The sequence below is a fragment of the Budorcas taxicolor genome, chromosome Y, assembly GCF_023091745.1.
Source record: "Budorcas taxicolor isolate Tak-1 chromosome Y, Takin1.1, whole genome shotgun sequence".
Classification (NCBI taxonomy): Eukaryota; Metazoa; Chordata; class Mammalia; order Artiodactyla; family Bovidae; genus Budorcas; species Budorcas taxicolor.
In genome coordinates, this window is record NC_068936.1 from 3,381,238 (window position 1) to 3,406,765 (window position 25,528).

At 45.2% G+C, this 25,528-nt stretch overlaps 2 protein-coding genes and 1 pseudogene across 2 annotated transcripts; 2 read left to right on the forward strand and 1 right to left on the reverse strand.

The window, feature by feature from the left end:
- Window positions 1-604: 604 nt before the first annotated feature.
- On the forward strand, window positions 605-1,111 carry LOC128071002 (heat shock transcription factor, Y-linked-like; the record flags this gene model as incomplete). Its single annotated transcript, XM_052663999.1, has 1 exon — window positions 605-1,111. A coding segment is annotated over exon 1 (507 nt), but the record flags the coding sequence as incomplete, so codon positions are not given.
- Window positions 1,112-10,141: 9,030 nt separating this feature from the next.
- Window positions 10,142-11,749, forward strand: LOC128070894 (zinc finger protein 280B-like; the record flags this gene model as incomplete). The annotated part of the gene is made up of 1 exon (XM_052663966.1): window positions 10,142-11,749. A coding segment is annotated over exon 1 (1,608 nt), but the record flags the coding sequence as incomplete, so codon positions are not given.
- Window positions 11,750-21,937: 10,188 nt separating this feature from the next.
- LOC128070919 (testis-specific Y-encoded protein 1-like) lies at window positions 21,938-24,158 on the reverse strand (annotated as a pseudogene).
- Between the last annotated feature and the right edge of the window lie 1,370 nt (window positions 24,159-25,528).

Sequence of the window (25,528 nt, forward strand, 5' to 3'; positions counted from 1 at the left end):
TCCAGCAACACAGGAACAGAGCCCGGAGCTTCAATATACAGGTTGCCCAAACTGCAAACCCATAGACATCTCAAACCTCACTACTGGACACTTCGTTGCCCTCCAGAGAGAAGAGATGCAGCTGCACCCACCGGAACACTGACACAAGCTTCCCTAACCAGGAAACCTGACAAGCCACTCGTCCAACCCCAGCCACAGGGAGGAACCTCCACAATAAAGAGGAACCACAAACTGCCAGAAAGAGAAAGGCCATCCCAAACACAGGAACCAAAAAAAAGCCAACAACTTTAGTAATGAGATTTTGCATGCTTCATGGTTTTGGTTACTATTTCTGTCAGCAGTCTGTATTTGAAGTTGATGCTGAAGTAAACACTTGGTTGAACATTACCCTTCAATTGCTAGGAGACCAGTGACTTTGTCATGTCACAACTAACCTTCGATTGCTAGGAGACCAGTGATTTTGTGATGTCACAGCTGTTTGACTGGGAGGACCTCTGTGCTTGTCCAGAGAGTTTCTCTCTGTAGGCCAGCCAAACATCATTTGAAGTTGCATTGTGTAAAAGCAGACAAATGAGAAAATTATCTGAAGAAAGCTTTCCCTGAGATGGCACATATTTCTTCAGAAATTCAAGATGGACCTCCTAAAGATGAATCCACTGGTTCAGAAACCTCCATTAGATCTTATTGGTATGATTATACACCTGGGGACTCAGTTTTGAGATCTATGAGTGAAGAATGTGCTTTTCAGGCTTTGTCTGAGGATCTTGTGATCAAAAGGCCACACTACACATATTCTGTCTCTGAAACAGATGATGTGAATGATTTTCTTTCACTCACATTTCCACGAAAGCTTTGGAATATAGTTGAAAGTGATCAGTTTGAGTCTATTTGGTGGGATGAGACAGGCACATGTAGAGTGATCAGTGAAGAACTCTTTAGGAAAGAAGTCTTGGAAAGAAAGGAGCCTTTCAGAATATTTGAAACCAAGAGCACGAAAAGTTTAATTCGACAGCTTAATCTTTATGGATTTAATAAAAACCGACAAACCGTTCAAAGATCGGCTTCACTACCTGTCTTTCTGGAAGAAGAAAACAACATCTCTCTTTTGCGTAAGGTATTCCAAAATTTTCACTTATCGGCAATATGTCAGATTAAATCATGTGACCTAGAAAGCGTGTTCATATATGTGGCTCAAACGGAGTTGAAACTTGAGGTAACAAATTATTGAAAAAGTTTTATCTTTTTGAAGTTGAGAACAGCTGGAGGTTAGAATATTGGATGTTTAACAAACCTTCCTAGTAACTTGAAACCAGATACAAGTTCTGAAGCTACTTAAAGTGGTATTTACTGTATATACACAACATATTTTTAGTTGAGCATATACGTTCTAACATGTTACCTGTGAAAACTACCAACAGAGGTATTTTATTTGATGTTATTTCATTGCTTCCATTAAAGGAAACTTTTAGCGATATGAAGGAATGAAATTAGTAAAGAATGAAAAATGAATATAATAGACAAGAAAATATTGTCACAAAACCAAAACTTTATTCTCCCATATGACTACTAGGAGACTTCCAGCTGAACAGGGCATTTAAAAAACACTCTGTAAAGGGCCAAAACAGAAATAATTTAGGCTTTGCGAATATGATCATTGACGATTAATTAAGTTTTCAGGCATAGAGAATAACCAAAGAAGCTGGCAAGTCCCTGTTCCAACTTTAAGAACTCCGAAAACTGAGTTTCACACAATTTCCACGTGAGGAAATAAAATTCTTTCGGTTTTCCTCAGCCATTAAAAGTGTAAAGCTCTAAAATTAAAAAAAAAAGAAGAAGAAGAAGAAGAAGAAGTAAAGCTCATTCTCAGCTCACAATAGACAGTGCAAAAACAGGGGCAGGCTGCCCTGCCTTGACTGAAATGTAATTCCAAGAGGAGGGGCGTCAAGATCTGGGCTGTGAGTGCTGGACACCATCACTGGACTCCCCTGGTAGACTCGGAGGCCGTTCTCAGCCCTGTGCCCTGGCGACTGTGCCATCTGTTTTTTCTTTCTTCGCGTTTGGTGAGCTGAACAATCTTGACCCAAGACCCTTGAGATTCACATTCAGGCTGACCACGCCTCCAGCGGGTGCTTTTACGGGGTGAAGGGGCGGGGGGGAGGGCTCATCGCCGGCGCATGCGCCCAACTCGGCGTCGCGGCCAATCAGATTGTAGGCGCCGACACCTGGCAGCCAATCATCGGGGGCAGCCCGCACGCCTGTAGGGGGAGCTGAGGCGGCGCCCCAGACCTGAGGAGGCCTCATCGCCTCAGGCTCGCCTCCTCAGGCTCAATCTGGGAACTGCCTAGGGCAGGTGAGCCGCAGGCAGTTCTGTCTCCTCCATCAACGGGGACCGGTAAGGACTGGAGCGTGGTTCAGCCAAAGCGGTGCCTGGCGGCTAAAGGGAGGGTTTCTCTGGTCCCCACTCGCACAAGGCCTTGCTCGGCGGGGCGGCTGGTGAGGGCCCGCGGGCCCTCAGGAGGGAGCGTGCGGCAGGACCCACAGGCCTCAGGCTCCTTTCACCCTCTCCCCTCTCTAGTCTGGGCGGGCTCTGCTCTCCAGCAGCTTTCCTGCCCAGGGGGTGGGACAAGCCAGCTCGCGGAAAGGGCCTCTTGGGCCCCTGGCCCCCGGCACGGCCCCCGGCACCACCCCCAGCTCTCCTGTGGAACCTAATGTATTTAAACACACAGGCACAAATCTCCACGGCCCAACCCGGTTCTGCACCCAGGCACAGTCAGGTGGGCGCAGCAAAAAAAAAAAGAAGAAAAAAAATCGATCTAGTGGCCTCTTCACTGCCCTGGTGCTTTGGTCGTTTTCCTGTTTCCTCTTGCCTCTCCTCGGACTCCAGGGCTGCCCCGTCCTTGGGGGCCCCGAGATTCAGGCCTTTGGTTCGGGAAGTTGGCAGATGAGGTATTTGTTTGTTTGTTACTGAGAGAAGGGAGGTGGGAGGAAGAAGCTCAGGGCAAAGGAGTTCAATCACTCGGTCTGGTTGAGTGTGAGACGCCTGGTCAGCATCCGTAGGGTAGGACCAGGTAGGGCCTGGGGGGATAGAATGTTCCCGGAACAGGTGACTCACCCTGAGCTTTTCCTCTGCTTGTCCCCAGGATGTGACCGTTTGCTGCCTGGTAGGTCTCAAGCGCTCAGGATTTCAGTGGGCCCCTGAGGTAAGGTGACAGACATCTTTACAATAAGGGACAAAGTTGTGGCTTTCTTACTTTCTGTTTTTCTCCTTTCATTCGTCGGCTGACACGTTGGTGTTGAGAGAGAGTATTCCTGATTGGGGATTACCTGTCCCTGATTGCGGGTGCTGACTTCAGGGCAATCATGGTTTCAGGTTTGCAGCTTTCTGAGTGGCAAGCTTAAAAACAGGCAGGGTGACTTGCTTTCTCCTGCCTTCTTGAAAGAAAAAAAGTAAGAGCACCATGGGTCTTAAGCTGTGTAGAGCTGACTCCTACCACTTGGTGAGGCTAAAATTGGGAATGCACATATCCTAAGGTTTTAGCTAGGAAAGCAAAGCAGTGCAGGTTTGGGGGTTCCCTGGTGGCCTGGTGATTAGGATTCTGGGCTTTCACTGCAGTGGTCTGGATTCAATCTCTGGTCAGGGAACTGGGACCCCACAAGCCAAACAGCATGGCCAAATGAATAAATGAATCAAGTGGTTCATTCAGAGACAATGTCCTGTGATTTAACATGTTCACGTGAGATTACTTGCTCATTTCTGTACCCTTAAGGGCTTTTTTTCATCAAGTAAGTGAACTCCACTGGATGGGGGCGAGGCACCATCTGAGTTCATTTCCTGCGAGTAAACAAGATCATAGGAAGCCCTATGCCCAGCAACTTGTGCCTACAGCTGTGTTGTATACTTATCTTGCTGGTACAGCTTTGAACTTCACAGCATGTTTTGTTTTGGTCACAACATGTGGCTTCATAGGATATTAGTTCCCCAACCAGGGATCGAACACAGGATCCTGCCAGTGAGAGGACTGAGTCCTAACCAAACACCGGACTGCCAGGCAACTCCTGTGTTTCGGTGCTTTGGATTGGTGTGTGTGTATGTGTGTGTGTGTCTGTGTGTGTGTGTGTGTGTGTCTGTGTGTGTGTGTGTGTCTGTGTCTGTGTGTCTGTGTGTCTGTGTTTTTTTAATTTTTGCTATATTTATAGGAGAACTCTTCTGTGTGTAAGTATGATGTGAATGGTATTATAACTTGAAATGTTTGTGTTGTACATACGATCTCAAAATTGAATAGTTTGAAAGAACTTCACACTTGTTATCTCTTGGCCTAGGATCTCTCCTGAGGTAGTAGTCAAGCTTTTGTCTGGCTTGGCAACCTCTGAAGACTTAGCTTGTTGAATCTAAGCTCTCTCACTTGCCTGTACTCATGAAGCCTCAGTTCCTCCTTCTGTGGGCCTCTCCAAGGGGCTTCTCTTGTGGAGGCTGCTGTCTTTTCTCAGAATGAGTGATTCAGGAAAGCACTTGCACCCATGATAAAGTGCAGAGTCTTCTTTCAGATGTTACACGTCTTCACTTGTGTATTTGCTTAGTCTCACAGGTCAACCCTGAGATAGATTGAGAGAGAACTATGCAGTGGTGGGAATATCAGGAGATTCGATTCACTTGAAGGCTGGTTACCGTACCCATTAATCCACCATGCCAGCCTTTTGTTTCATATGACCTCAGCTCTGTCAATGTGAGCAAATTATTTGGCTTGTGTACCCTTCTTGTGTGCCGCTACTGCTGCTAAGCCGCTTGAGTCATGTCCGACTGTGCGGTCTCATGGACAGCAGCCCACAAGGCTCCCCCTTTTCTGGGATTCTCCAGGCAAAAACGCTGGAGTGGGTTGCCATTTCCTTCTCCAGTGCATGAGACTGAAGCCGCTCAGGCGTGTCCGACCCTTCGAAACCCCATGGACTGCGGCCTACCAGGCTCCTCCATCTGTGGGATTTTCCAGGCAAGAGTACTGGTGTGGGTTTCCATTGCCTTCTCCAGCTTGTGTGCTCTCTGGCTTGATCTACTCAATTCTTGATGTACTCAGTTCTAGACCTACTCATTTCTTGATCTTCTAGCAAGTCTCCTCTTTGTCCTGGATTAAGTTTTCTGTTTCTCTGGATGGTTCCCATCAGCAAACAGACTGACTATAATGTGACCTGTCGTTAAAAATCCATCTTTGGGTGACACATCCTGCTTCTGCTGCTTTTTTTTCATGTTTGCTTATTATAGACCTCTGCAGAGTTGTTCCTAGACTTTGTTATCTCGAGTTCTCTCATATTCCTTTAAAGCCGCTCTTGTCAAGGCCACAGGTGAATTTCAAATGTTTAACTCTGTGGTCAATTTTTAGTTGTTATCTTATTTAATTTATTGGCATCCTTTATCAGACTAGCTCATTTCCTCCTCCCTGAAAAAAATGTTTCACTTGGATTACAGAGTGCTTCTCTTTCCTGCTTCTCTTCCACCTACAGTTCTCCCACATACAAAGTGTGACCTTTGTGTCTGGCTTGATTCAGATGTCATATTTTCTTTTTCAATATTTATTTATTTAGCTCTGTGGCATGTGGGATCTTAGTTCCCAGCCCAGGGATGGCACCTGTGGAGAGTCTTAAACACTGGATCTCCAGGAAAGTCCCCTCGTTTGTGTACTTTCAAGATTCCTCCATTTCATGGCTGTATAGCAGTGAATGTTTTTGTTTTATTTTTATGGCTGCATATGGTAAATGGCTTCCATGCAGTCCGTTTTGAGCATATACCACAGTTTGTTTATCCATTCGTCAATGTTGGGTAATACGTGGATGGTGTACTCTTTGTGGCTATAGTGAGTAATGTTGCTGTGAACACTGATTTTGCATGGACTGAACATTTTCAGTGTTTGTGGATATGTACAAAAGAGGGAAATTCCTGGATCATATGGCTCCTCTATATTTAATTTTTGAGGTACTGACAAACCACTTCTGCAAGAGTGGTGGTACCATTTTACAGCAATTACCTCAACAATATCTGAAGATTCCTTTTCTCCACATCCTCTGCAGCACTTGTTATTATTCGTCATTTTGATTGGGTGTGAAGTAGTATGGGTGTGAAGTAGTATCTCAGTGAGACTGCTTTACATTTTGCTAGGGGCTTCCCTGGTGGCTCCGAAGGGAAAGTGTCTGCCTGCAATGTAGGAGACCTGGGATCAATTCCTGGGTCGGGAAGATCGCCTTGAGCAGGAAATGGTAATCCACTCCAGCACTGTTGCCTGGAAAATCCCATGAACGGAGGAGCCTGATAGGCTACAGTCCATGGGGTTGCAAAGAGTTGGAAATGTCTATTCAAATTCTTTTCCTGGTTGTTAAAAGGTTTTCTTTTTTTAATTGTTGTAGAAAACATCTAACTTAAATTTTTACCAGTTTAACCATTTTTGCATGCTAAGTATTTCACACACTTTCCTCAGCCTTTTGGAGAAAGAAATGGCAAGCCACTGCAAATCCGATGGAGAAGGGAACCTGGTGAGCTTTCGTCCATGGGGATGCAAAGTCGGGCACACCTGAGTGACTAACACATATACACACACATAGTCACAGTGTTGTTTTGTTGTCGTTGTCGTTGTTTTAGCTGTGCTATGCAGCTTGAATGACAGTTCCCTGGTTGAGGATCATACCCAGGCACCTGACAGGAGACTGTGGAGTCCTAACCTCTGAACTACCAGGGACTTCCTTATCACATTGTTATGAAACAGATCTCTACACCTTTACATCTTGCAAAATCGAAACTCTGTGCCCATCACTTGTCCCATTAAACAGCAACTGCTCTTTTCTTGCCTGTTGACCTAGACCGTGGACTCCGTCGTTCTTTTTTGTTTCCTCTCGATTGCTTGACTGTGTTAGCTATTTCATACAAGTAGAAACTTACAGTATTTGTCTTTTTGTATGACTGGCTTATTTCATTTGGCTTGATGTCTGAAATGATCATGCATGTTGTAGCATGTGACAGAATTTTCTTTATATGGCTAAATAGTATTTCATTGTATGTATCTATCACATTTGATGGACATTTCGATGGTTCCACCTCTTAGTTGTTGTGCTTCGTGCTGCTGTGAGCACGGCTGTGCAGATATCCCAAGACCCCATGTTAACTTCTTTTGAATTTATATCCTGAAGTGGAATTGCTGAATCGTGTGTCAGCTCCAGATTTTTAATTTTTCGAGGAGCCTTTAAACTGTTTTCTGTAGCAGCTGCACCATTTTAAAATCTGTCCATAACACACAGGGATCCAGTTTCTGTACATGCTTGCCAACAGTTGTCCTTTCCTTTCCTTCATATGTAAATTGTGTGTGTATATGCACACACAATTTTTTTCATGCCCTTTTCCATTATTGTTTTTCACAAATTATGAATATAGTTCCTTGTGCTATCCAGTACGATCTTGTTTGTCTATTGTATATATTACAGTTTGCATCTGCTAATCACCAGCTCCCAATCTATGCCTGCCCCACTTTTCCCCTCTTGGGAATCACATAGTCTGCTCTCTCTGTCTGTGAGTCTGTTTGTGTTTCATAGATAAGTTCATTTGTGTCATATTTTAGAGTCCATGTAAGTGATACCATACGAGATTTGTCTTTCTCTTTTTTTTTTTAATTTTTATTTTTACTTTATTTTATTTTACAACACTGTATTGGTTTTGCCATACATTGACATGAGTCCGCCACGGGTGTACACGAGTTCCCAATCCTGTCCTCCTCCCACCTCCCACCCCATATCATCTGTCTGGATCATCCCTGTGCACCAGCCCCAAGCATCCTGTATCCTGCATGGAACATAGACTGGCGACTATCTTACATGATAGTGTACATATTTCAGTGCCATTCTCCCAAATTATCCCACCCTCTCCTTCCCCCTCGGAGTCCAAAAGTCCGTTCTATACATCTGTGTCTCTTCTGCTGTCTCTCATACAGGGTTATCATTACCATCTTTCTAAATTCCATATATATGTGTTAGTATACTGTATTGGTGTTTTTCTTTCTGGCTTACTTCACTGTGTATAATCGGCTCCAGTTTCATCCATCCCATTAGAATTGATTCATACAAAGTCTGCCAGCAATAAATGCTGGAGAGGGTGTGGAGAAAAGGGAACCCTCTTACCCTGTTGGTGGGAATGCAATCTAGTACAGCCAGTATGGAGAAGAGTGTGGAGATTCCCTAAAAAATTGCAAATAGAACTGCCGTATGAGCCAGCAATCCCACTGCTGGGCATACACACTGAGGAAACCAGAATTGAAAGAGACACATGGACCCCAGTGTTCATCGCAGCACTGTTTATAACAGCCAGGACATGGAACAACCTAGATGTCCATCAACAGATAAATGGATCAGAAAGCTGTGGTACATATACACAATGGAGTATTACTCAGCCATTCCAAAGAATATATTGTCTTTCTCTTTCTGACTTCCTAAGTATTCTTTTTAATGCTAGTGTAGATTCAAGTATTTACTTAACAACATGTGTTGCTACTGTATAAAATGTGGTTGACTTTTAAAATATTTGTCTTCTATTCTGCAAGCTTTATATTAATTCTGATACTTGTGTTTTCTTCAAGATTTTCTATATACAAAAGTATGTTATCTCCAATATACTTTGACTGATTCCTTTCCATTCTGAAGGCTGTTTTTTGTTTTTGTTTTCTCTTTTCTTTTTTTTAAACAACAGCAACATTTCTCTTTTGTTACCTGATTGCTCTGGTTATAGAACTGCCAGTATAATGTTGAGCCAAAGTGGGTAATAGACTTCCTTGTGTTGTTCCCAGTCTTAGAGGGAACGCTTTCAGTTTTTCATTATTAAGTGTGATGTTAGCTGTGGGTCTTTTTACAGGTGCCCTTTGATTGAGAAAGTTCTCTTCTGTTCTTAATTATTAAGTGTTCTTTTAAGCCCGGTTCTGAAAAGGTGCTAGATTCAGGGAAATGCTTTTTCTTCAGGCAGATGTGTTATTTGTTTTATTGTGTTCAAGTGGCATAATGTTGAGTGACTTTCATATAATGAAGCAACTTTGCATACCTCCCCAAATCCCATGTGATCATGGTATACAGTCTTTTTTATATGTTGTTGGATTTCGTTTGCCAGTATTTTGTTGAGGACTCTTTCACCTGTATTCGTAAGGGATATCAAGGTGTGTGTGTGTGATGCCTCTGTCTGATATTGGTATGAGAGAAATACTGGCATCACTTTGCCTGCTATGTGGGGAAGAGACCTGTGGCGTGAAGGATGAAGCATTGTTGGATTTAAGTTTAGCCAGGATTAGAGGGAGAAATTTAGGATATATCGGTGTGGAATTGGGGTGAGATTATCAAAGAGAGCTCATTCTCAATTTCCTAGGCCTGTGTTAAGTGCTTGACATTGAATTATGCTGTTTGTTAACTAGGTATAGATAGATTATACTTTGAATTTGCTACCTATTTTCTTTGTTAACATTTATGAAATTAGAATTTGTGAATCAGGTGTAATGTGCATTTAAGATACATTTTCTTCAAATTTTACTACAAAACAAGATGCCATTGAATAGCTGATGCCTTTTAAAAAGAGCTGGTAACCTTAAGTCTAAGAAATAAGCATGTTTGTCTTTAAGAGACAGAAACACCTTTAAAAGTTATAAATTTGCCCAAGAAGATGCAACTGGTGTGTGGTTAACTTAGAATTCCAACTTAATCTTCTTTGACTCCAAAGTCCATGTTTCTGAACGCTGTACAACAGTGCTTTTGTAAAAGTACTCGTCCTTTACATGTGATTTCACCTAATGATCAGTCGTGGTGGGTTTTTGGGTTTTTTGTCTTTATTTTTTTAAATAGAAGAGGTTAAAGTGAACGTGGGACAAAGCTTATGATTCTAGAGCCATGTAGACTTGTAGTCATAGGTTTTTCAGCTGTCACTGAGTCTCGTTGACACTCGGTGTCTTTGTCTGTAAGATAAGGATGTTTAAAACTACTCTAGAGTTTTGGAGATAATCAAATAGCCCATTTTTCTGTACTTAACTAATATGTAGTATGTTTATACTTAGGTGGCAGTTTGTATAAAGGAAGCCCTGGGACTTGTGGCCGCACCCTCTAAGAATAAAAAAGGATTCAAAATATGGAACTACCATGTATGTTACGTGAAGAAGAACAAGAGCCAGAAGTACGGAAAAGGGAGGGAGAAGCCAAACAAGCAGATGATGATGATGATGATGAAGTGATCTTGGTCAGAGTGGAACATGTAAATGAAGATGCTGACGTGATCTTTGTTGGGATGAGCTCAGCTTCAAAACCAGTCGTTTCAAACGTACTGAACAGAGATACCCCAGGTTCTTGTTCAAGGAGAAAAAGGTATGGTCACTTCAGGAAAGGTAACGCTGACAAATTACAGCCTGCTAGTCATGTGACTGCTACATCAGAAGCAAAGGCTGTCTTGCCAGTTTCTGACTCTGAATCAAGATCAACAGATAGTCCTATTATTACTGAACCTCCGTCTCAAGCTGATTGTAAAAATATTTCACCACAAAGAGTGCCGAATTGCTTTTCAAAGGAGTCATGTTCTTCTTTGATTACCTTCACAAGTTCATTGCAGCATCCAGCAGAAAGAGCGGTTTCTGCAGGAGATATGAATAAAAGTCCTCATGTCTCAAAGGTACTTTCCACTTGTGAAACAAATAGCAGAAATCCCAAAAGGCCTAAGCTCAGTGATGGCATTATAGTGGAACATTCTTTAGGTTTTTCCCCTTCAGGTATTTTTCATACAGTGACCACTCAGCAAAGCACACCGGACCGTGTCCATACCTCACTAAGCCATGTTCAGAATGGAGAACCTTGTCCAACACCTTTTCCAAAGGACAGTGTTCATTGCAAGCCTGTAAGACCTTTAGGGGAAAATGGACTGACAAAAACTGATTTTCCAAGTTTAGCAAGTCCAGACAAAATTGGTGATCCCACAGAAGGAAAGCTGATTGTGTTACTTGGTGACTTCTACTATGGAGAGCATATAGGAGTTGGGCAGCCAGAACCGAAGACCCACACAGCGTTTAAATGCCTCAGCTGCTTGAAAGTTCTAAAAAATGTCAAGTTTATGAATCACATGAAGCACCATTTGGAACTTGAGAGGCAGAGAGGTGACAGCTGGAAAACCCACACCACCTGCCGGCACTGCCTCCGCCAGTTTCCTACTCCCTTCCAGATGCAGTGTCACATTGAAAGTGTCCACACTCCCCAGGAGCCCTCCGCAGTCTGTCGCATCTGTGAGTTGTCCTTTGAGACAGATCAGGTTCTCTTAGAGCACATGAAAGACAATCATAAGCCTGGTGAAATGCCCTATGTATGCCAGGTTTGCAGTTACAGATCATCATTTTTTGCAGATGTGGATGCACATTTCAGAGCATACCATGGTGACACTCAGAATTTACTTTGCCTGTTTTGTCTCAAAATTTTTAAAACTGCAACAGCCTACGGACATCATCATAGAGGGCACTGGGAAAAGAGTTTTCGCCAGTGTTCCAAATGTCGGCTACAGTTTTTAACTTCCAAAGAGGAAAGGGAGCACAAGACCCAGTGTCATCAAATGTTTAAGAAGCCTAAGCAGCTAGAAGGATTGTCTCCTGAAACAAAAATTGTTATTCAGGTATCACTGGAACCCCTTCAACCAGGATTGGTGGAAGTAGCGTCCATTACCGTGAACACATCTGATTTTGAATCATCACCCCCCAAATCTAAAAGTAGGAGGTCAAAAAAAGAAGAAAAAAGTTAATTCTGCTTTCAGTAAGTCTGAAGCAAGTATTTCAGTCAAAGTTAAAAACCCCATTAAAACCAAAAAGATCAAATTATAGCATTATTCAATAATATCAAATATAGGGAAACCGATGGGTAATTTATGTGATTTTGTTTTAAATACAGGAAGTACAATTTCGTTTGATCTGCGTATTGAGATGTTATTTAAAAATCTATTATCTGTTTTTCATGTAATTGTCTTAACATGTAAAAAGAATGTGTGCACGCGTGTGTGAGAGAGAGAATGAGAGAAGTGGAGAAAGGAAAAGTAAGAACCTATTTCGGTAGCTGATGTTACTTGTAAGTTCAAAAGCTCTAGTATACATATAATCTGTAGAGTGTTTTAGCAACGTAATTTTCAACTGTTTTCATGCCTTGAAGTTCTCAGTATCAGCTATATAGCCAGATTTGAATGTCACTCTCTGAAGTGCCTCTTGGGCTGATCGAAGATAACCTGGCTCTGAAAGCGTGCAGTGGAGAAGTTGATGGAGAAGCTATGATGTGAGTTTGGACCAGACACGGGATTTAATCAGTGAAGAGCTGTGGCTTCTTGTCCCAGCTGAGGAAGAGGCATACATTCACTCCAGGCATAGAGCCAAGGTAGAAGGAACACTGTCTCAGAGTGCGTTTACCTAGCCCAGGGACATCTCAAGGAAGCCAACGGTTAAAAATGCCTGTGTTTGGTGAGAGACCCTTGCAAGCATCAAGCAGGCCCTGTGTATCACTGACTGCAGTTGGAGAAGCAGAGATAGTTAATAGAATGAGACCTGGTGCCTGTGGACCTCCTGTTGAGTGATCAAAAGGGGAATTTGATTCATTGCGTCCCCTTTGCCAGTTGGCTGGCCTGTAGTCCCAATGAGGTAGGCATATCTGTGTCAGACACAGTAGCAAAGCAAGTTAAAATTCCCAAAGGAAAGAGAGCCTTGACGTCCACTTTGATTTGTGCTGGACCCATAGTTTTAACTGCAAAGGATCAAACACAGGAAATCTGTTCAGCTTTTGAATTGGGCTAAATTGAGTTCTCTTACCCTTAAGCTACAATGGAGTTGTCCAAGAATAGTAAATATGGCGGATAAAAATAGTCCAGGGTGATTAAACCCTTTTTAGAACTCTTCCTTATATTTTCCAGTTACATGTGTCTTACCCTAGTTGAACATGTGAAGATTTCAGTTTTGTATCTTATCTTGCCTTGGACACAAATGTAGTAGCGTTAACAGCTAATTCTTGGCGTGTGTAATTTCCCATTGTATCAAACTAATTGAGTTTCAGTCTTTCTTGACACAGTCTGATGTGCAGGAATTGTCTCATGTATTTCAGTAATTATCAGGTCATAGAGTTATCCTTCCTCTAATCTCGCCAACCATCTAATCTGTGATTGTACTCATGGAAACCTTTTTTTCTTGCGGTCTCCAAGGGCTCTTTCACAGACCTGTGGGGTACAACCCCTCTAAGTATTGGTTCCTGAACATCAGCACACTTGGCTGCCTCTGTAGGTTCTTGGAGTTGAGTCTCCTCCTGGAGTTGAACGTCACCCCTTCTCCACTTCTGGCACAGATAGCTAGCGGTCTCTGTGCACCATTCAAGGAAGCTGGGATCCTGTCTGTAGACCTATGCCAGGAGCAATCTCTCCGTTTCCTCTTCCTTTCTCCTCCTCTTTGTCTCTCCCCACTCTCCCCACTCCTCAATTTATTTAAGTCCTCTAAGCTTTCCCAAAATGCTGGAAAGTGATAATCACCAAGGGGTTAGCATCCCTCTCAGAACTGAAGAGGAAGGACTACAGATGATTAAGCTGTAGTGAGTCTATTGTCTCCATTTTAGGTAATTTCCTGAGTGTAAATTCAAATTCAAATAAATTGTGTTTATTTACTTGAAGCTTGATTGGTTTATTTGCACTTTGAATATTTTACTAGGCCTTTCCAGTTAGTTTACTTGGGCCAAAGCACTTTGCTGAGTGTCAGCTTAAACCACTTTTAGTTGTATAAAGAGTGTGTGTGTATTCTGGTCTCAGGTGAAAACTCTGTGTATAAATAAATACGCAGACTATTGCATTCTTATCTCCTTTCTTCGATTTCTGTAGTAAAAAATACGAAATGTTTTAGTTATGTGTTTTTATTGTTGCTGAGTATTATCAACACTGTTACTGTTAGTTGCTGTGAAGTATGCTCCTAAGGAGGACAAGTTGTATTTATTGCCAAATTAAAAGGTTCCAGCAATATGGTCCCTGACTGCTTCCTCTCTTCCATTCTCTGTCCTTCTACTCTACTCTTTTCCCCACGAATGTACTCTTTTTGACAACACTGGCCTTGGTTTTCCTCCATCAAATTCCATTTCTTCCCGATCCAGAGACTGCAAGTGCTGTTCTTCGGGAAATGCTCTTCCCGTAGGCCTGCATGGCTTGCTACCTCCCTTGTTTGAGCTTCACCAATGCTGTTCAAATAACACAATCAAATCTCCAACCCCCTCTCTTTCCTCCTCCTCCTTCAAGGCACTTGAAGTCTCTATCCTCTTCTTCCCTCTCCAGCCTAAATTTCCTAAATTTTCACACACACACACACACACACAGACACACACACACACACACACACACACACAAACGAAGAGATAATAACCTCAGGGCTTTGCTTCTTAGATTTAACTTGAGTCAGATTCTGTGCCTGCAAATAAAAGATAGTTAATAGTGAGTTGAGTTCTTTCAGGAGCTTCCTCTGTTTTTCTATTGATACCTCTATATTTTGTTCACACAATGACACTTTGTTTTCTTTACGAATATATTGAAGATCTGTCAACATTACTATTTTGTTACTGCCCTTTGTGAATTTCCTTGTCTGCTGTGCTTGTTCTTTTGGGAAAAATTTATTATTTTATTAATGTTGCCAAACATTGTAAGTAAAATTAGTATTTGTAGAAATAATTTTTAAAAAATTATTTCTGCTGTCTGTCTTTTTACAAATAACATGGCATATTTTTATTTTTTTAAATAATCGTATTGGTGTTGGCCAGTTCTGAACTTCTAAATAGTGATGTGTAAATGGGCTTTCTTGTTCTGAGTACCATCAAAAGCAGTGAGTATCTGGCTTAATAAATTTCCGTTTCTGTTTTTAGATCTTGAAGAGAATTGTTTGATTGGATAGTTTACAATATCTGTTGAGACATTTACTTTTCTTTCGTTCTCCGTTCGTTCCTTTCTTTTTCTTGCTTTGTTCCCTTGTCTCTCTTCCTCTTTCTTTCCTTCCCTTTCTTTCTCCAGGTTTTTCCTTGACTGGACCTTTCCTGAAACAAATGTAATTCCACTCAGAGTTGAATATTGTCCTCTCAGAATCCCATAATTAACCTCCTTGTCCCCTTATTAGATTTGCCACCGTTGTATCAATGTTTCTGATTTTCTTTTTCCAAGAAGCAGCTCTTGCTTTATTATCCCAACAAGGTTTATTTTTGTTGTTTTCTATTTTTGTTTCAATTCATATATACTTTCTACATTCTTTAGGATTTTTTCCTTTGTAACTTTGTATTTTAGAAGCTTTCTTTACAATTTTTTTCTCTGTTAATGTATTAAATTTACAGTCTTGAATTTCAGATGTATATCAGTGATTTAGTTATGCAGATACGTATCTATTCTTTGGTAGGTTCTTTTCCGTTCGTTATAGGTTATTACATGATACTGAGGATTTCTTTTTTTTTTTTTTTTTCTCATAGATGGTTTAGGGATTGACCTATCTTTATTTAGCAATTTTGTCTGAATCCCAAATATTTTTATGTATACATGGTTTTTAATTAAAATTTCATTGTCTAAGATTTTTGGCAAGTTGATTCCAAAGATTTCACTATTTTCAGGCTGAATGTTTTAATTTATCGTTTGCTGAGAATTAAGTTTTCCTTGGAGCTCTGAGGGTATGTGTGTGTATACACTGACATGTCTATACACACATCCTTTTCAGATTCCTACATGTTTTAAGATATGTAAATGTAGTTTCAAAGATATTTTCTGTTTGTATGGTGAAAACATAAAATGTTTTAATTTTAGATATTTGTTCCCCCACATGAATATAGTATAGAGAGTAAGGTATAAAACTATATTCCTTTGAGAATTATCCTTACTAACAGAACTTGGCAATGTTAAAAAATTATTCATAACACTTCCGAAAGGTGGTAAGGAAAACTTGATTCAAGGTAAGAGTACTACAGTGGGGGTATTATAACATGGGAGAGAGATTGAGCTTATGTCTGACTCCAGCAGGGATGCAGCTGGGATTTATAGCTAAGGAACAGGGTGGGTCCATGGGATTACAAACAGAGATGGGAGACTGAAAAGCAATGGACAACAATAACAGAATGGGTGTCAGTGGATGGAAACTTATTAAGAGGACTATAAGGGTGAGGGTGGATTCTGGCTCAACTGAGAGGATCATTGCTGAGGCTAGGCAAGGCTGATAAGATATTCAGGTGAGTGAAATGATATTTGATCTGATACTGAGGGTGGTCAAATCAAGGGTGGGCTGTGTTTTCTAAAGTGAAGTAGCAGATTCTGGATTAGATTGGACTAGATGGACAGGCAGCCCTGAATAAAGGCATTGCCCAAAGTTGGCAGTGCATTAATGAACGAGTGCTGCATAACCAATTAGCCAAAACTAGCAGCTTGAAACAATATAGTTTCATACTGCTGGTGAAAGTTGGGAATCCAGGAGTAATTCAGCTGAGTGTTGTGGCTCAGTGTCTCATGAGATTGCCATCCTCTGAAGCCTTGCCATGCGCCGGTGGATTTCCTTCCAAGATGGCTTACTCACATAGCTGTTGAAACCAGTTTGCTTGCTGGCTGTTGGGAGAAAGCCTCGGTTCTTTCACATGGGCCTCTCTACAGGGCTACCTGAGTGTTCCCAAGATATGACTAAGCTGGCTTCTGGAGTGAGTGATCCAAGAGGATGAGCAAGGAGGCTGCAGTGCCTTTTATGACCTAGTCTCAGACGCTTCATTGTTCGTTTCTACAATATTCTAACATGAGAAGTGAGCCACTAAGTCCACCACACATGTGAAGGGGAGAAGGAAGGAACCGTGGACATAGTTTAAAACCGCGTGGTACACAGATGGCCGGAAACTGTTTACATGCTTGTATGTCCAAAATGCATTTTCCTGCCAATGCTTTCAAACGATTTATCTGTTATAGCATTAACTTGAAGTTCAGGACCTTGTCGTCTAAGTCAGGTCCAGCTATGGATCAGGGTCCACGTGTACAGTATCTGAAGTGTTCTGTTGCTCAGTTGTGTCGTATTCTTTGCGACCCCATGGACTGCAGCCCTGCAGGCTCCCCTGTCCGTCAACTCCAGGAGCTTGCTCAGACTCAAGTCCATTGAGTCGATGATGCTATCCAACAATCCCATCCTCTGCTGTCCCCTTCTCCTACCTTCATTTTTTTCCGCATCACGGTCTCTTCCAAAGAGTCAGTTATTCGCATCAGGTAGCCCAAGTGTTGGAGCTTCAGCTTCAGCATCAGTCCTTCGAATGAATATGCAGGAGAGATCTACTTTAGGATTGACTGGTTTGATCTCCTTGCAGTCCAAGAGCCTCTCAAGTCTCCAACACATCAGTTCAAATTATACAAGTGTAGTTCCTCTAGACCGGAGGATGTGTGAGCAAAAGAGATGAGTAAATCTGCTCCCTTTCACAGCCGACATACAGTGGTGGTATGTTGGGGCATAGATAACCTTCATAGACACTCCTGTTCCAGAAAGGGGAGGGGAGATGGGAGTCAATAGTAGCAGTTGTGAAATCCCATGGGTTCTTGTGGGCAGTCCTTTGATTAGTATTTAAGGCCTGGAAACTTCCTCGGCTTCAGTCTCTGAATTTTTAACTCTACCCCCTGACGTGATGCCGTTGCGAGAAAGGTGGCTAGTATATGGTTACGTGAAACAGTCTCCCTAGCCTGCTTCCTGCTAGAAGTCCAGAGCTCCTATTTTGTACTATTGCTGGTCCTTGCAGTCCGAGCTGAACTTAAATATGTTATCTTAAAACCTTGGTGTGTCTCCTGATACTCTTACTGGTGTTCATGGCAAAGCACCCCACTCCAAAGCCACAATCACACATGTCTTCATAATAAGGCTTACTCTGTCTTGGTTTTCTGCTGAGATAGCTGAGGGATAACACCCTGAACCTTGGTAGAAGTCTTACTGTGTGACTGAAAGGATCTCGGAGTGACACCCCTAAACTCTTTGGAGGGTATTGGCCTGACTAAATAATGCCATGAGGCATCCCCTTCCAGCTTTCTGAGGCTTACCAAACAATTTTACAGTCACACTCACCTTTAGAACACCTTTGTTTATAAAAAATAATACGAAGAAGAACTGGCCTGTTGGTGGTGTAAAATGTTATATTTAGACCACCTAATCTCAATGCCCTGGATATGATCTTGCTTGAGAGTCATTAACTTTAACATCTTCTGTCGTCTTAAAAGACTGAAAAATTGCCAAATTTTTAGAAAAATTCCCTTCATGTTTTACTACAGGCAGCAAGAAGAGACCAGGAAGCACTTTTGGCTGTTTGGATGGAAATCCTCTTAGATAAGTCAATTAATTAAGTACAGTTTGTCCTCCCAGCACATTAGGTACATTTTCTAGTTTTCATAAACTGCAGGTGTAGTGGACTTTCCTCTTCACACTCCCCAGGCTCTTTCCTCCTGCCTCTCCTTTCTGCCAGGCATTCTAGCTGCACGACTGTGATTCCACTTAGAGCGTGTTTGCTCAGTGAGATAACGGGGAGCGATTCCCTGGCTTCAGTGCTTCTGCTGGCCAGAGACTATGTACCTTTCCCTAAGAACTTCATGTTTTTGCTGTCCAACTTCTATCACCTGGCTAGGTCAGTTGCAATAGCTCATACCCTCAAGCGAACTGGCAGGGATTTCTGCCTGCAAATGTGCAGAAACATACATGTGTACACAGTAACATCGCTGAGAGGAAACTTGTCCATATGCAGAAGTACAAGCTTTCTTTTCCAGGAACATGAATTTTGATAAGCACTCAAATTTCTACGCACACATGTGCACAAACATACACGTGTACACAGTAACATCCCTGAGAGGAAACTTGTCCATATGCAGAAGTACAAGTTTTCTTCTCCAGGAACATGAATTTTGGCAAGCACTCAAATGTCCGCACGCACATGTGCACAAATGTATGGGTGAACACAGTAACATCACTGAGAGGAAACCTGTCCATATGCAGAAGTACAGTTTTCTTTTCCAGGAACATGAATTTTGGTAAGCACTCAAATTTCTGCGCGCACATGTGCACAAACATATGTGTGTACACAGTAACATCGCTGAGAGGAAACCTGTCCATATGCCGAAGTACAAGCTTTCTTTTTCAGGAACGTGAATTTTGGTAAGCACCCACATTTCTTTGTCCTTGTTTTCTCACTTGCTCATCGATCATGTCATGTTACACTTCTACCTCTGTGCCTTATCCTCAAAGGTTCCAAAACCTTGGCATTTGCTATTGACAGGGACTGGCCTGCAGAGCAGCGGGCAGGGTTGGAAGTTCTTGGCATGAACAGCTGTATAACATGTGCCTGCCTTCTGCATTCTCCCATCACCTTGGACAGCTTCACAGTACCAGTCACGTTGGCCTGATCCATTGCCTGTGCATTCCTTCAGGGGACCAGAAAGCAAGGACCTCTGAGCTCAGCTGACTTGAAGAACTGCTTTCTCGGTGTGCCCCTATCTAGGTCATTCCTTGTCAATGTTGTGCCCCTCTTGCTAGCCTACCACCCGTTACAGCCCCCAGCATTCTGAATGAGGCCCCCTGTTCTTCCTATCTGTGTAGCGTTCTGTGTGCACCATCTGCCTGTGCCCCCACGTGCTATCTCCACGTAGCAGGAAAAGGCCAGAAACGCCTGAGCCTCCAAAAGCCCCCAGAGACTGTGACAGGCCTGGGTCTGATGCAAGGTTGTGAAGAAGGTGCACATGGATACAGGGTCTCTTCCGATACCAAGAATGGACCTGGAGGCCATAAAAGTAAGGTGGCATCCCTACACATCTTCCTTTGTGTTTAACACTACCCATGCACATGGAGTCCCCCAACGGATGATGCCCTGGGAAACCTGCAGTTTCTGGGCCCAGAGCTAATGCCTCCGTTGGACAGAAAGCAGTGTTACTATCTCAAATGGACCAAGAGGGCTTGAACCACCCATGCCTCAGTGATTTGCTAAATGCCAAGGCTCTCTTTCAGCTGCTCTCATTAGGCCCAGGTCGGACTCCCTACAGTCATGCATCCCTGCTTCCCTACACAGCACCTGTTGCCAAGGCAGCCAGTGCCCGGTTGGGCCCAGGGACATCCAAGACGGTCACCTGGAAGGCAGCATCCCTCTGAGTGTCACCTGGGTGCAGATCCCCTACAACACAATCAGAGACTCTGCTTGAGCAAGACTACCAGAATCCTCCTTCAGGTGCAGACGTGCACCTTTGCCCTTCAGGCCCCCAAAGCCAGGGGCAAGACCCCAAAGAAAAGAAGGAATTCATGTCAGAACTTTCAGCATGGACCATGGGGTATCTTTGGCAGGACCGCTACTGCCTAGAGTCTGGACCCTGAAAACCAGCAGGCCCTGAACTGTGCCAGGGGCTTCTCTGTCTCCCTCTCCTGGGGTCCCTTGGGACATGCAGTTTACCCACCGCCCTTGTCTTTTCTCTGTTCCCTCCCTCACAGGCATATCCCGGCATAGGGTCACACAGGTAAGCCCACTTGCGCTTTCCTCGCCTTTGGGCACTGCCAGGGAGGCAGGCTGGAAGTGCCTGGAGGCATGCCACGCTCACAGCATGTCTCTCCTAGGATGCCTGTGGTTTTGCAGATACAGCATACTTTAGCACATCTCATGTTTTGTGTCATACCGTGCCAGTGTGTGCCACCCTCAGGGAGGGCGTGTGCTGGCTGCTGGGCTGATCTGGGGCAGCACTGGCCCAGGACCTTCCCAGTTCTCCTTGTCACATGTGTGTGGAACAAGTCTCCAGTGCAGCAGGCAATCTGTGACTCTTTCTCCTTCAGCTCTCTGCCCATCTCGGCAGGACCTTAGCCTCACCATCCCGGGTCTTGCCATAGGCACGTCCATCATTTCCAGAGGCCAGCCCGTGGCCCCACACACTGAGGGCTCCACAGGCAGTGGTTTCAAAGCCCCACCCCACGTGATTTGCTCTGTGTGAATCCTTAGACCGTGAAACCCTTTTCCTGATCCAAACACACACAACAACACGGTAGAACTGATGAGCATGTTTTGTATCTGGTCTAATTGCAGATATCTGGAGCCACAGTCTGGAGTTATCACTGGCCATCCTTTCCTCGTTCCCATCCTGGGCAGGGTCAATGCAGAGATACGGCGACTGACCACCTTCAGCCTGGTCGCCTCATGATTCCTCTTCTGGTTGCTCAGCACCTCCTCTCCTGCCGCCTTCATCTCTGGCTCTGCCCTGGGCTGGACACACACACACACACACAGGCAGCACAAATAAGCACGTGTGTATACACACACACGCTCAGCACGGGGACACAAATGCAAATAACGAACATAGGTGTTTCAGGAGGTGAAGGCGACCGAGGCCAGCAATGGCGGAGATGGCGACAGTAGGCACCATGTCCTGCCCTTGGGGCTCCCTGTTCACCTTCTCCACGAATTCTTCCGTATTTTCCCAAGGCAGCCTGAAGCCGCTTCCAGCGCAGCATGTGTGGTGGTGCTGAGCCACCAAGTGGTGGATGTGGAATTTCACAGAAGATCCCAAAGTCAGCACACAGGTGCACTGGGACCCCGGAGAGGACGCCCTTGCAATTTTAGGCCTTCCCAGGGTAAGGGGCGGGAGTGTAAGGCACAGGCAATCTCAAACTCAGTGAGCAACAGGAGGCCAGGAGATGGAAGGACCCATGGAAGGATGATTCTGACAAAGGAACTTAATTCACCCTGCCTCTAATAGTATCACCTAGCACTCTCAACTCTGCAACCACAACTGATTTGAGGGGACTTGCTTCACTCACAGACACACTGAATCCCCAAGCCCCCAGTCTCAGCAGGCCACTTGCTACATGCGTGGCCCAAATTCAGACTCCGCAGCCAGCGTGCATGAGACTGAGCAAGCCCATTTGGGAAAGGACAGTGTCCCGGCTAGCACAAGGCTGTCCCTTCATGGCCCACCTCCAGACCCCTTCACCACATGTGTTTCTGTCATGGAAGAATCTTCTCTCCTGGGGTAGTCCTTCAGGAGATCATCCCACTGATCTTCGCTGATAATCTGCTGGCAACACTTTGCTGCTGAGCAAGCTTATCCCTGGGCTGACCAGGATCTGAACCCTCACACGAGCAGCCAAGAACTCCAACAACAATCATCAACTGTATGCAGGACCAAAACAATACCACCTCAGCAATCCTGTTTGATTCTGGGCAGTTGTGGCCTGACAACCAGTTGAGAAAGTTAAGGCTCCTGGTGTCCAGCCTGCAGCTGGTGCTCCCTGTTCAAAGTCCCAGAACCAACGGACTGGAGTGGAACGATGTCCCCTATACCCTGCAGGAAGAGAGGGGAGATGGGTGTGGATCCCAGAGGTGGATCATCCACACCCCTGCACACCCACAATCATCATTCCCGGACTCACGTGTTACCAGTGATGTCAAGGTAATACTCCTTTATGATCACTCTTTTCAAGAAATAGGGGTGGTCTCGAAAGGAAAAGATCAGCTTGCTGCATGACCGTGGACGGCTCGCACCTGTACCTGCTAGGACAGGGAGGAGGGAAAAGGTGCAAGCTTCTAGGGTCCTCAGCTTGCCTCCCAGGCAGGCATTAACAGCTTCCACGAAGCCTCTCCAAACTCTCACAGTGTAGGACATGGATAACATGGTCCTCCCACACCCCACCAAGTCCCATGCCCACCTGTCCTCAGTCTCCCTCACTGACATTCAAGTCGATCATGTAGCTGAGAAAGTCTTTATCTTGGTCGCTGATCATGACAGGAACTTGAGGGTGGTTCATAATCTGCTTGAGGTCAAGGAGCCATTTATGCCACATGCTGGGCCCAGAAGAGCCAGGCGCATCAGCCCTAGTCTGGGGTGGAAGAAGGACACGGGAAGAGGCATCTTCAAGGATGCTGGGCACTTCTGCTTACCCAGCCACTACTGATGAGCTCAGGCCCTGCCATACCATCAGACAAGCTCATGGCTCTGTGTTCCTGGTGGTGTTCTGTATCTGAGGTGGTCTGCATTCCCCAGGCAGGGGCTGTTTCTGATAGCTATTATTTCCCAGACCTGTGTATGCTGGGTAGTGGCATGTCACTGCCTACATGGTAGGACTAACAATCGTTGTGACAAACCATGTCTGAAAGCAAAGGGGTTGGGGTTGGCTAGTGTATGTCTACATATGTTCTGTGGGTTTGTGTGTGTGTGTGTGTGTGCGTGTGTGTGTGTGACTCCCATATCTCAGTTATTTAAGGAATCATTCACCTTGACAACAATAACTGTCAGCTAAGGCGGCTCTGGTGTACTGTCTCTGGTCATTTCTGACTTAGAGGCTGTTCCTCCTCAGATGCAGGCCTGAAGTAGACACACAGGGTCATGGCTGCGACACTTACAGGTGTGGCCCTGCCCGGACTCTACTCAGCTGTGCCTTTGGAGCCTGCCAATTGCCCAGTACCACACTTCCTTCAGGGTCCACCATCCTGCCCCCTCGCCTCCACCCCTCCTCCTGCTCCTGCCTCTGCACCTCCCCCTCCTCCTGAGCAGCGGACCACAAGGAGTAGCAGGAAGGATACCACGTTGGCCCAGAAGCCAGGGATGCCCTGGATGATGGCACTCTTCTGAGCCAAGTCCCGCTTCCTCCTCTCATGGCTCTTGCACATGAACCAAACGTAGGCCCTGTAGGTTTTCTCAGGCTCAGAGCTCAGTTCCACTTGCAGGGTCGCCAGTGCCTGCATCACATCTAGTGCCGGGGGCTCACTCGGGCCTCCAGGCCTTTCCTGGCACTGCTCCTCCACCGTCTTCTCCTCCAGCTCCAGGGAGGACCCCTGTCGCTGTTACTCATGCGGCACAACCTCCACATCCTCAGTGATGTCCTCTGGAAGCAGCTGGAAACCCCGTCTGATCCCTGCCACGACTCCGTCCACCTGGGCCTCGCCGTCCTCTCCTGCCTCCACTCTGAAGAGGGTGGCATCTTTGCCTGGCGTGGCCACTGGTGGCTGCAACGTCCCAGCCATGCGCAGCATCACCAGGACAGGCCACGGGGCCCCATCCCCCTGAGCACCTAAGGAGCTCACAGCTAAGGAGGTCTGGGGTCCCAGGACGCTCCCGCATTCCTCTCACGCTCCTCTTGGCTCTGCCCATGACCCCAGCCTGGGTCAGACGCTAAGGGACAGGACATAATAGCACCACAGCAAGTGGTGAGCAATGGCGGCCCAGGGTGCAGTAATCCTGTGGGGCCCACTAGCGTTTTTGCTGTGGGGAGTGTGGGGCATGGTTCAGAGGCTATGGCTCGCGTGTGGGGGGGGGGGGTGGGAGGGTTGGTCTGAACTATAGAAACGGACGGTGGCAGCCCAGGACAGGGTGAACGGGCCCTGGGACATCAGCCATACAGGCGGGGCCCTAGGCTGTGAGCCACGCACAGGCAGCTGACCCAAATCTAGATCAGTGGCCGAGAGGGTGGTGGACAGCACACGATGGACACGCCCCTAGACCGGATGGCATCTTCCGTGGTTCCTGGGATCCAGCTCCACTACGTGGCCAGACTCTGATCCAGAGAGCTAGCAGGTTTTGCATCTGCCGCTACCTCAGGCACTGTCATTGATCTGGTTCTGGAAATTCCAGCCACGGTTTCCTGATCCACAATCCAAACAGCACACTCCTGTGTCCCACAGGACCTTCAATATCTGGGAGCTCTCCCTGAGTATCCAGAGGATACACAGGGGTGCCAAGTGGCTGGATACTTTTCTCCATGGGACAGACAGACTGTTGCTGGCCGGATGCTAGGGGAGTAGGGAGAAACCCCACCGTTTGCCACGTTGATCTCCATTGTTCAGGGACACCAGGACCCTAGGGTATAGAGCTCTCTCTTTGTCTCTTTGTCTCTGCTTTGGCATAGCACTGTTTGGAGCAATCCTTCCTTGTGTGTTCCAGGGCTGGTGTCTGTGTGTCTCCTTCTCTTTAAGTGGTGCTGTTGCCATTTGCCACTCTATGGACACCAGCGCTTATAGGAGAAGCTTATCCTTGGAGTGAAGGCAAGCCCTTCTCCTCCTGAGTGAGTTGCACCGACGGGAGATCAGTTATTTTTTCCACAGGTTTCGAGAGTGCTTTCTCCATCTTGAAAGCCAACAGTGGGCAGTCCCTGCTGAACCGCAGAAGGGGTCGGGTAACCCTCCCTCCCTCACTGGACAGACATGAACCTGCACAGGCCTGAGGTGGCTTGGCCACACTTTTCACAGAGGGAGAAATGGGGCATGCTCTGCTGGCATGAGGAAGCTCCCTGAACCTTGTTCAAATTCCTGCCAGTGAGTCGCTAAGGACAACTCCCTGTTAAGTTCCGTGACTCACTGGTGCGGGAGACATGTACGTCTGCCCATTTACCCTATCGAGGCCCTTTCAGGTGGTTCTGTTCTCCATCTGAGAACACGTACCAGCCTGCCCAGTTCCCCAATCCTGTGGGGCTGGGAGCAGCAACAGGAACAATCTAAGCCATCCATCGTATAGTCCTGACCCCCTATATATGCTTTCTGCAAAGAGTACAAAGAGTGATGT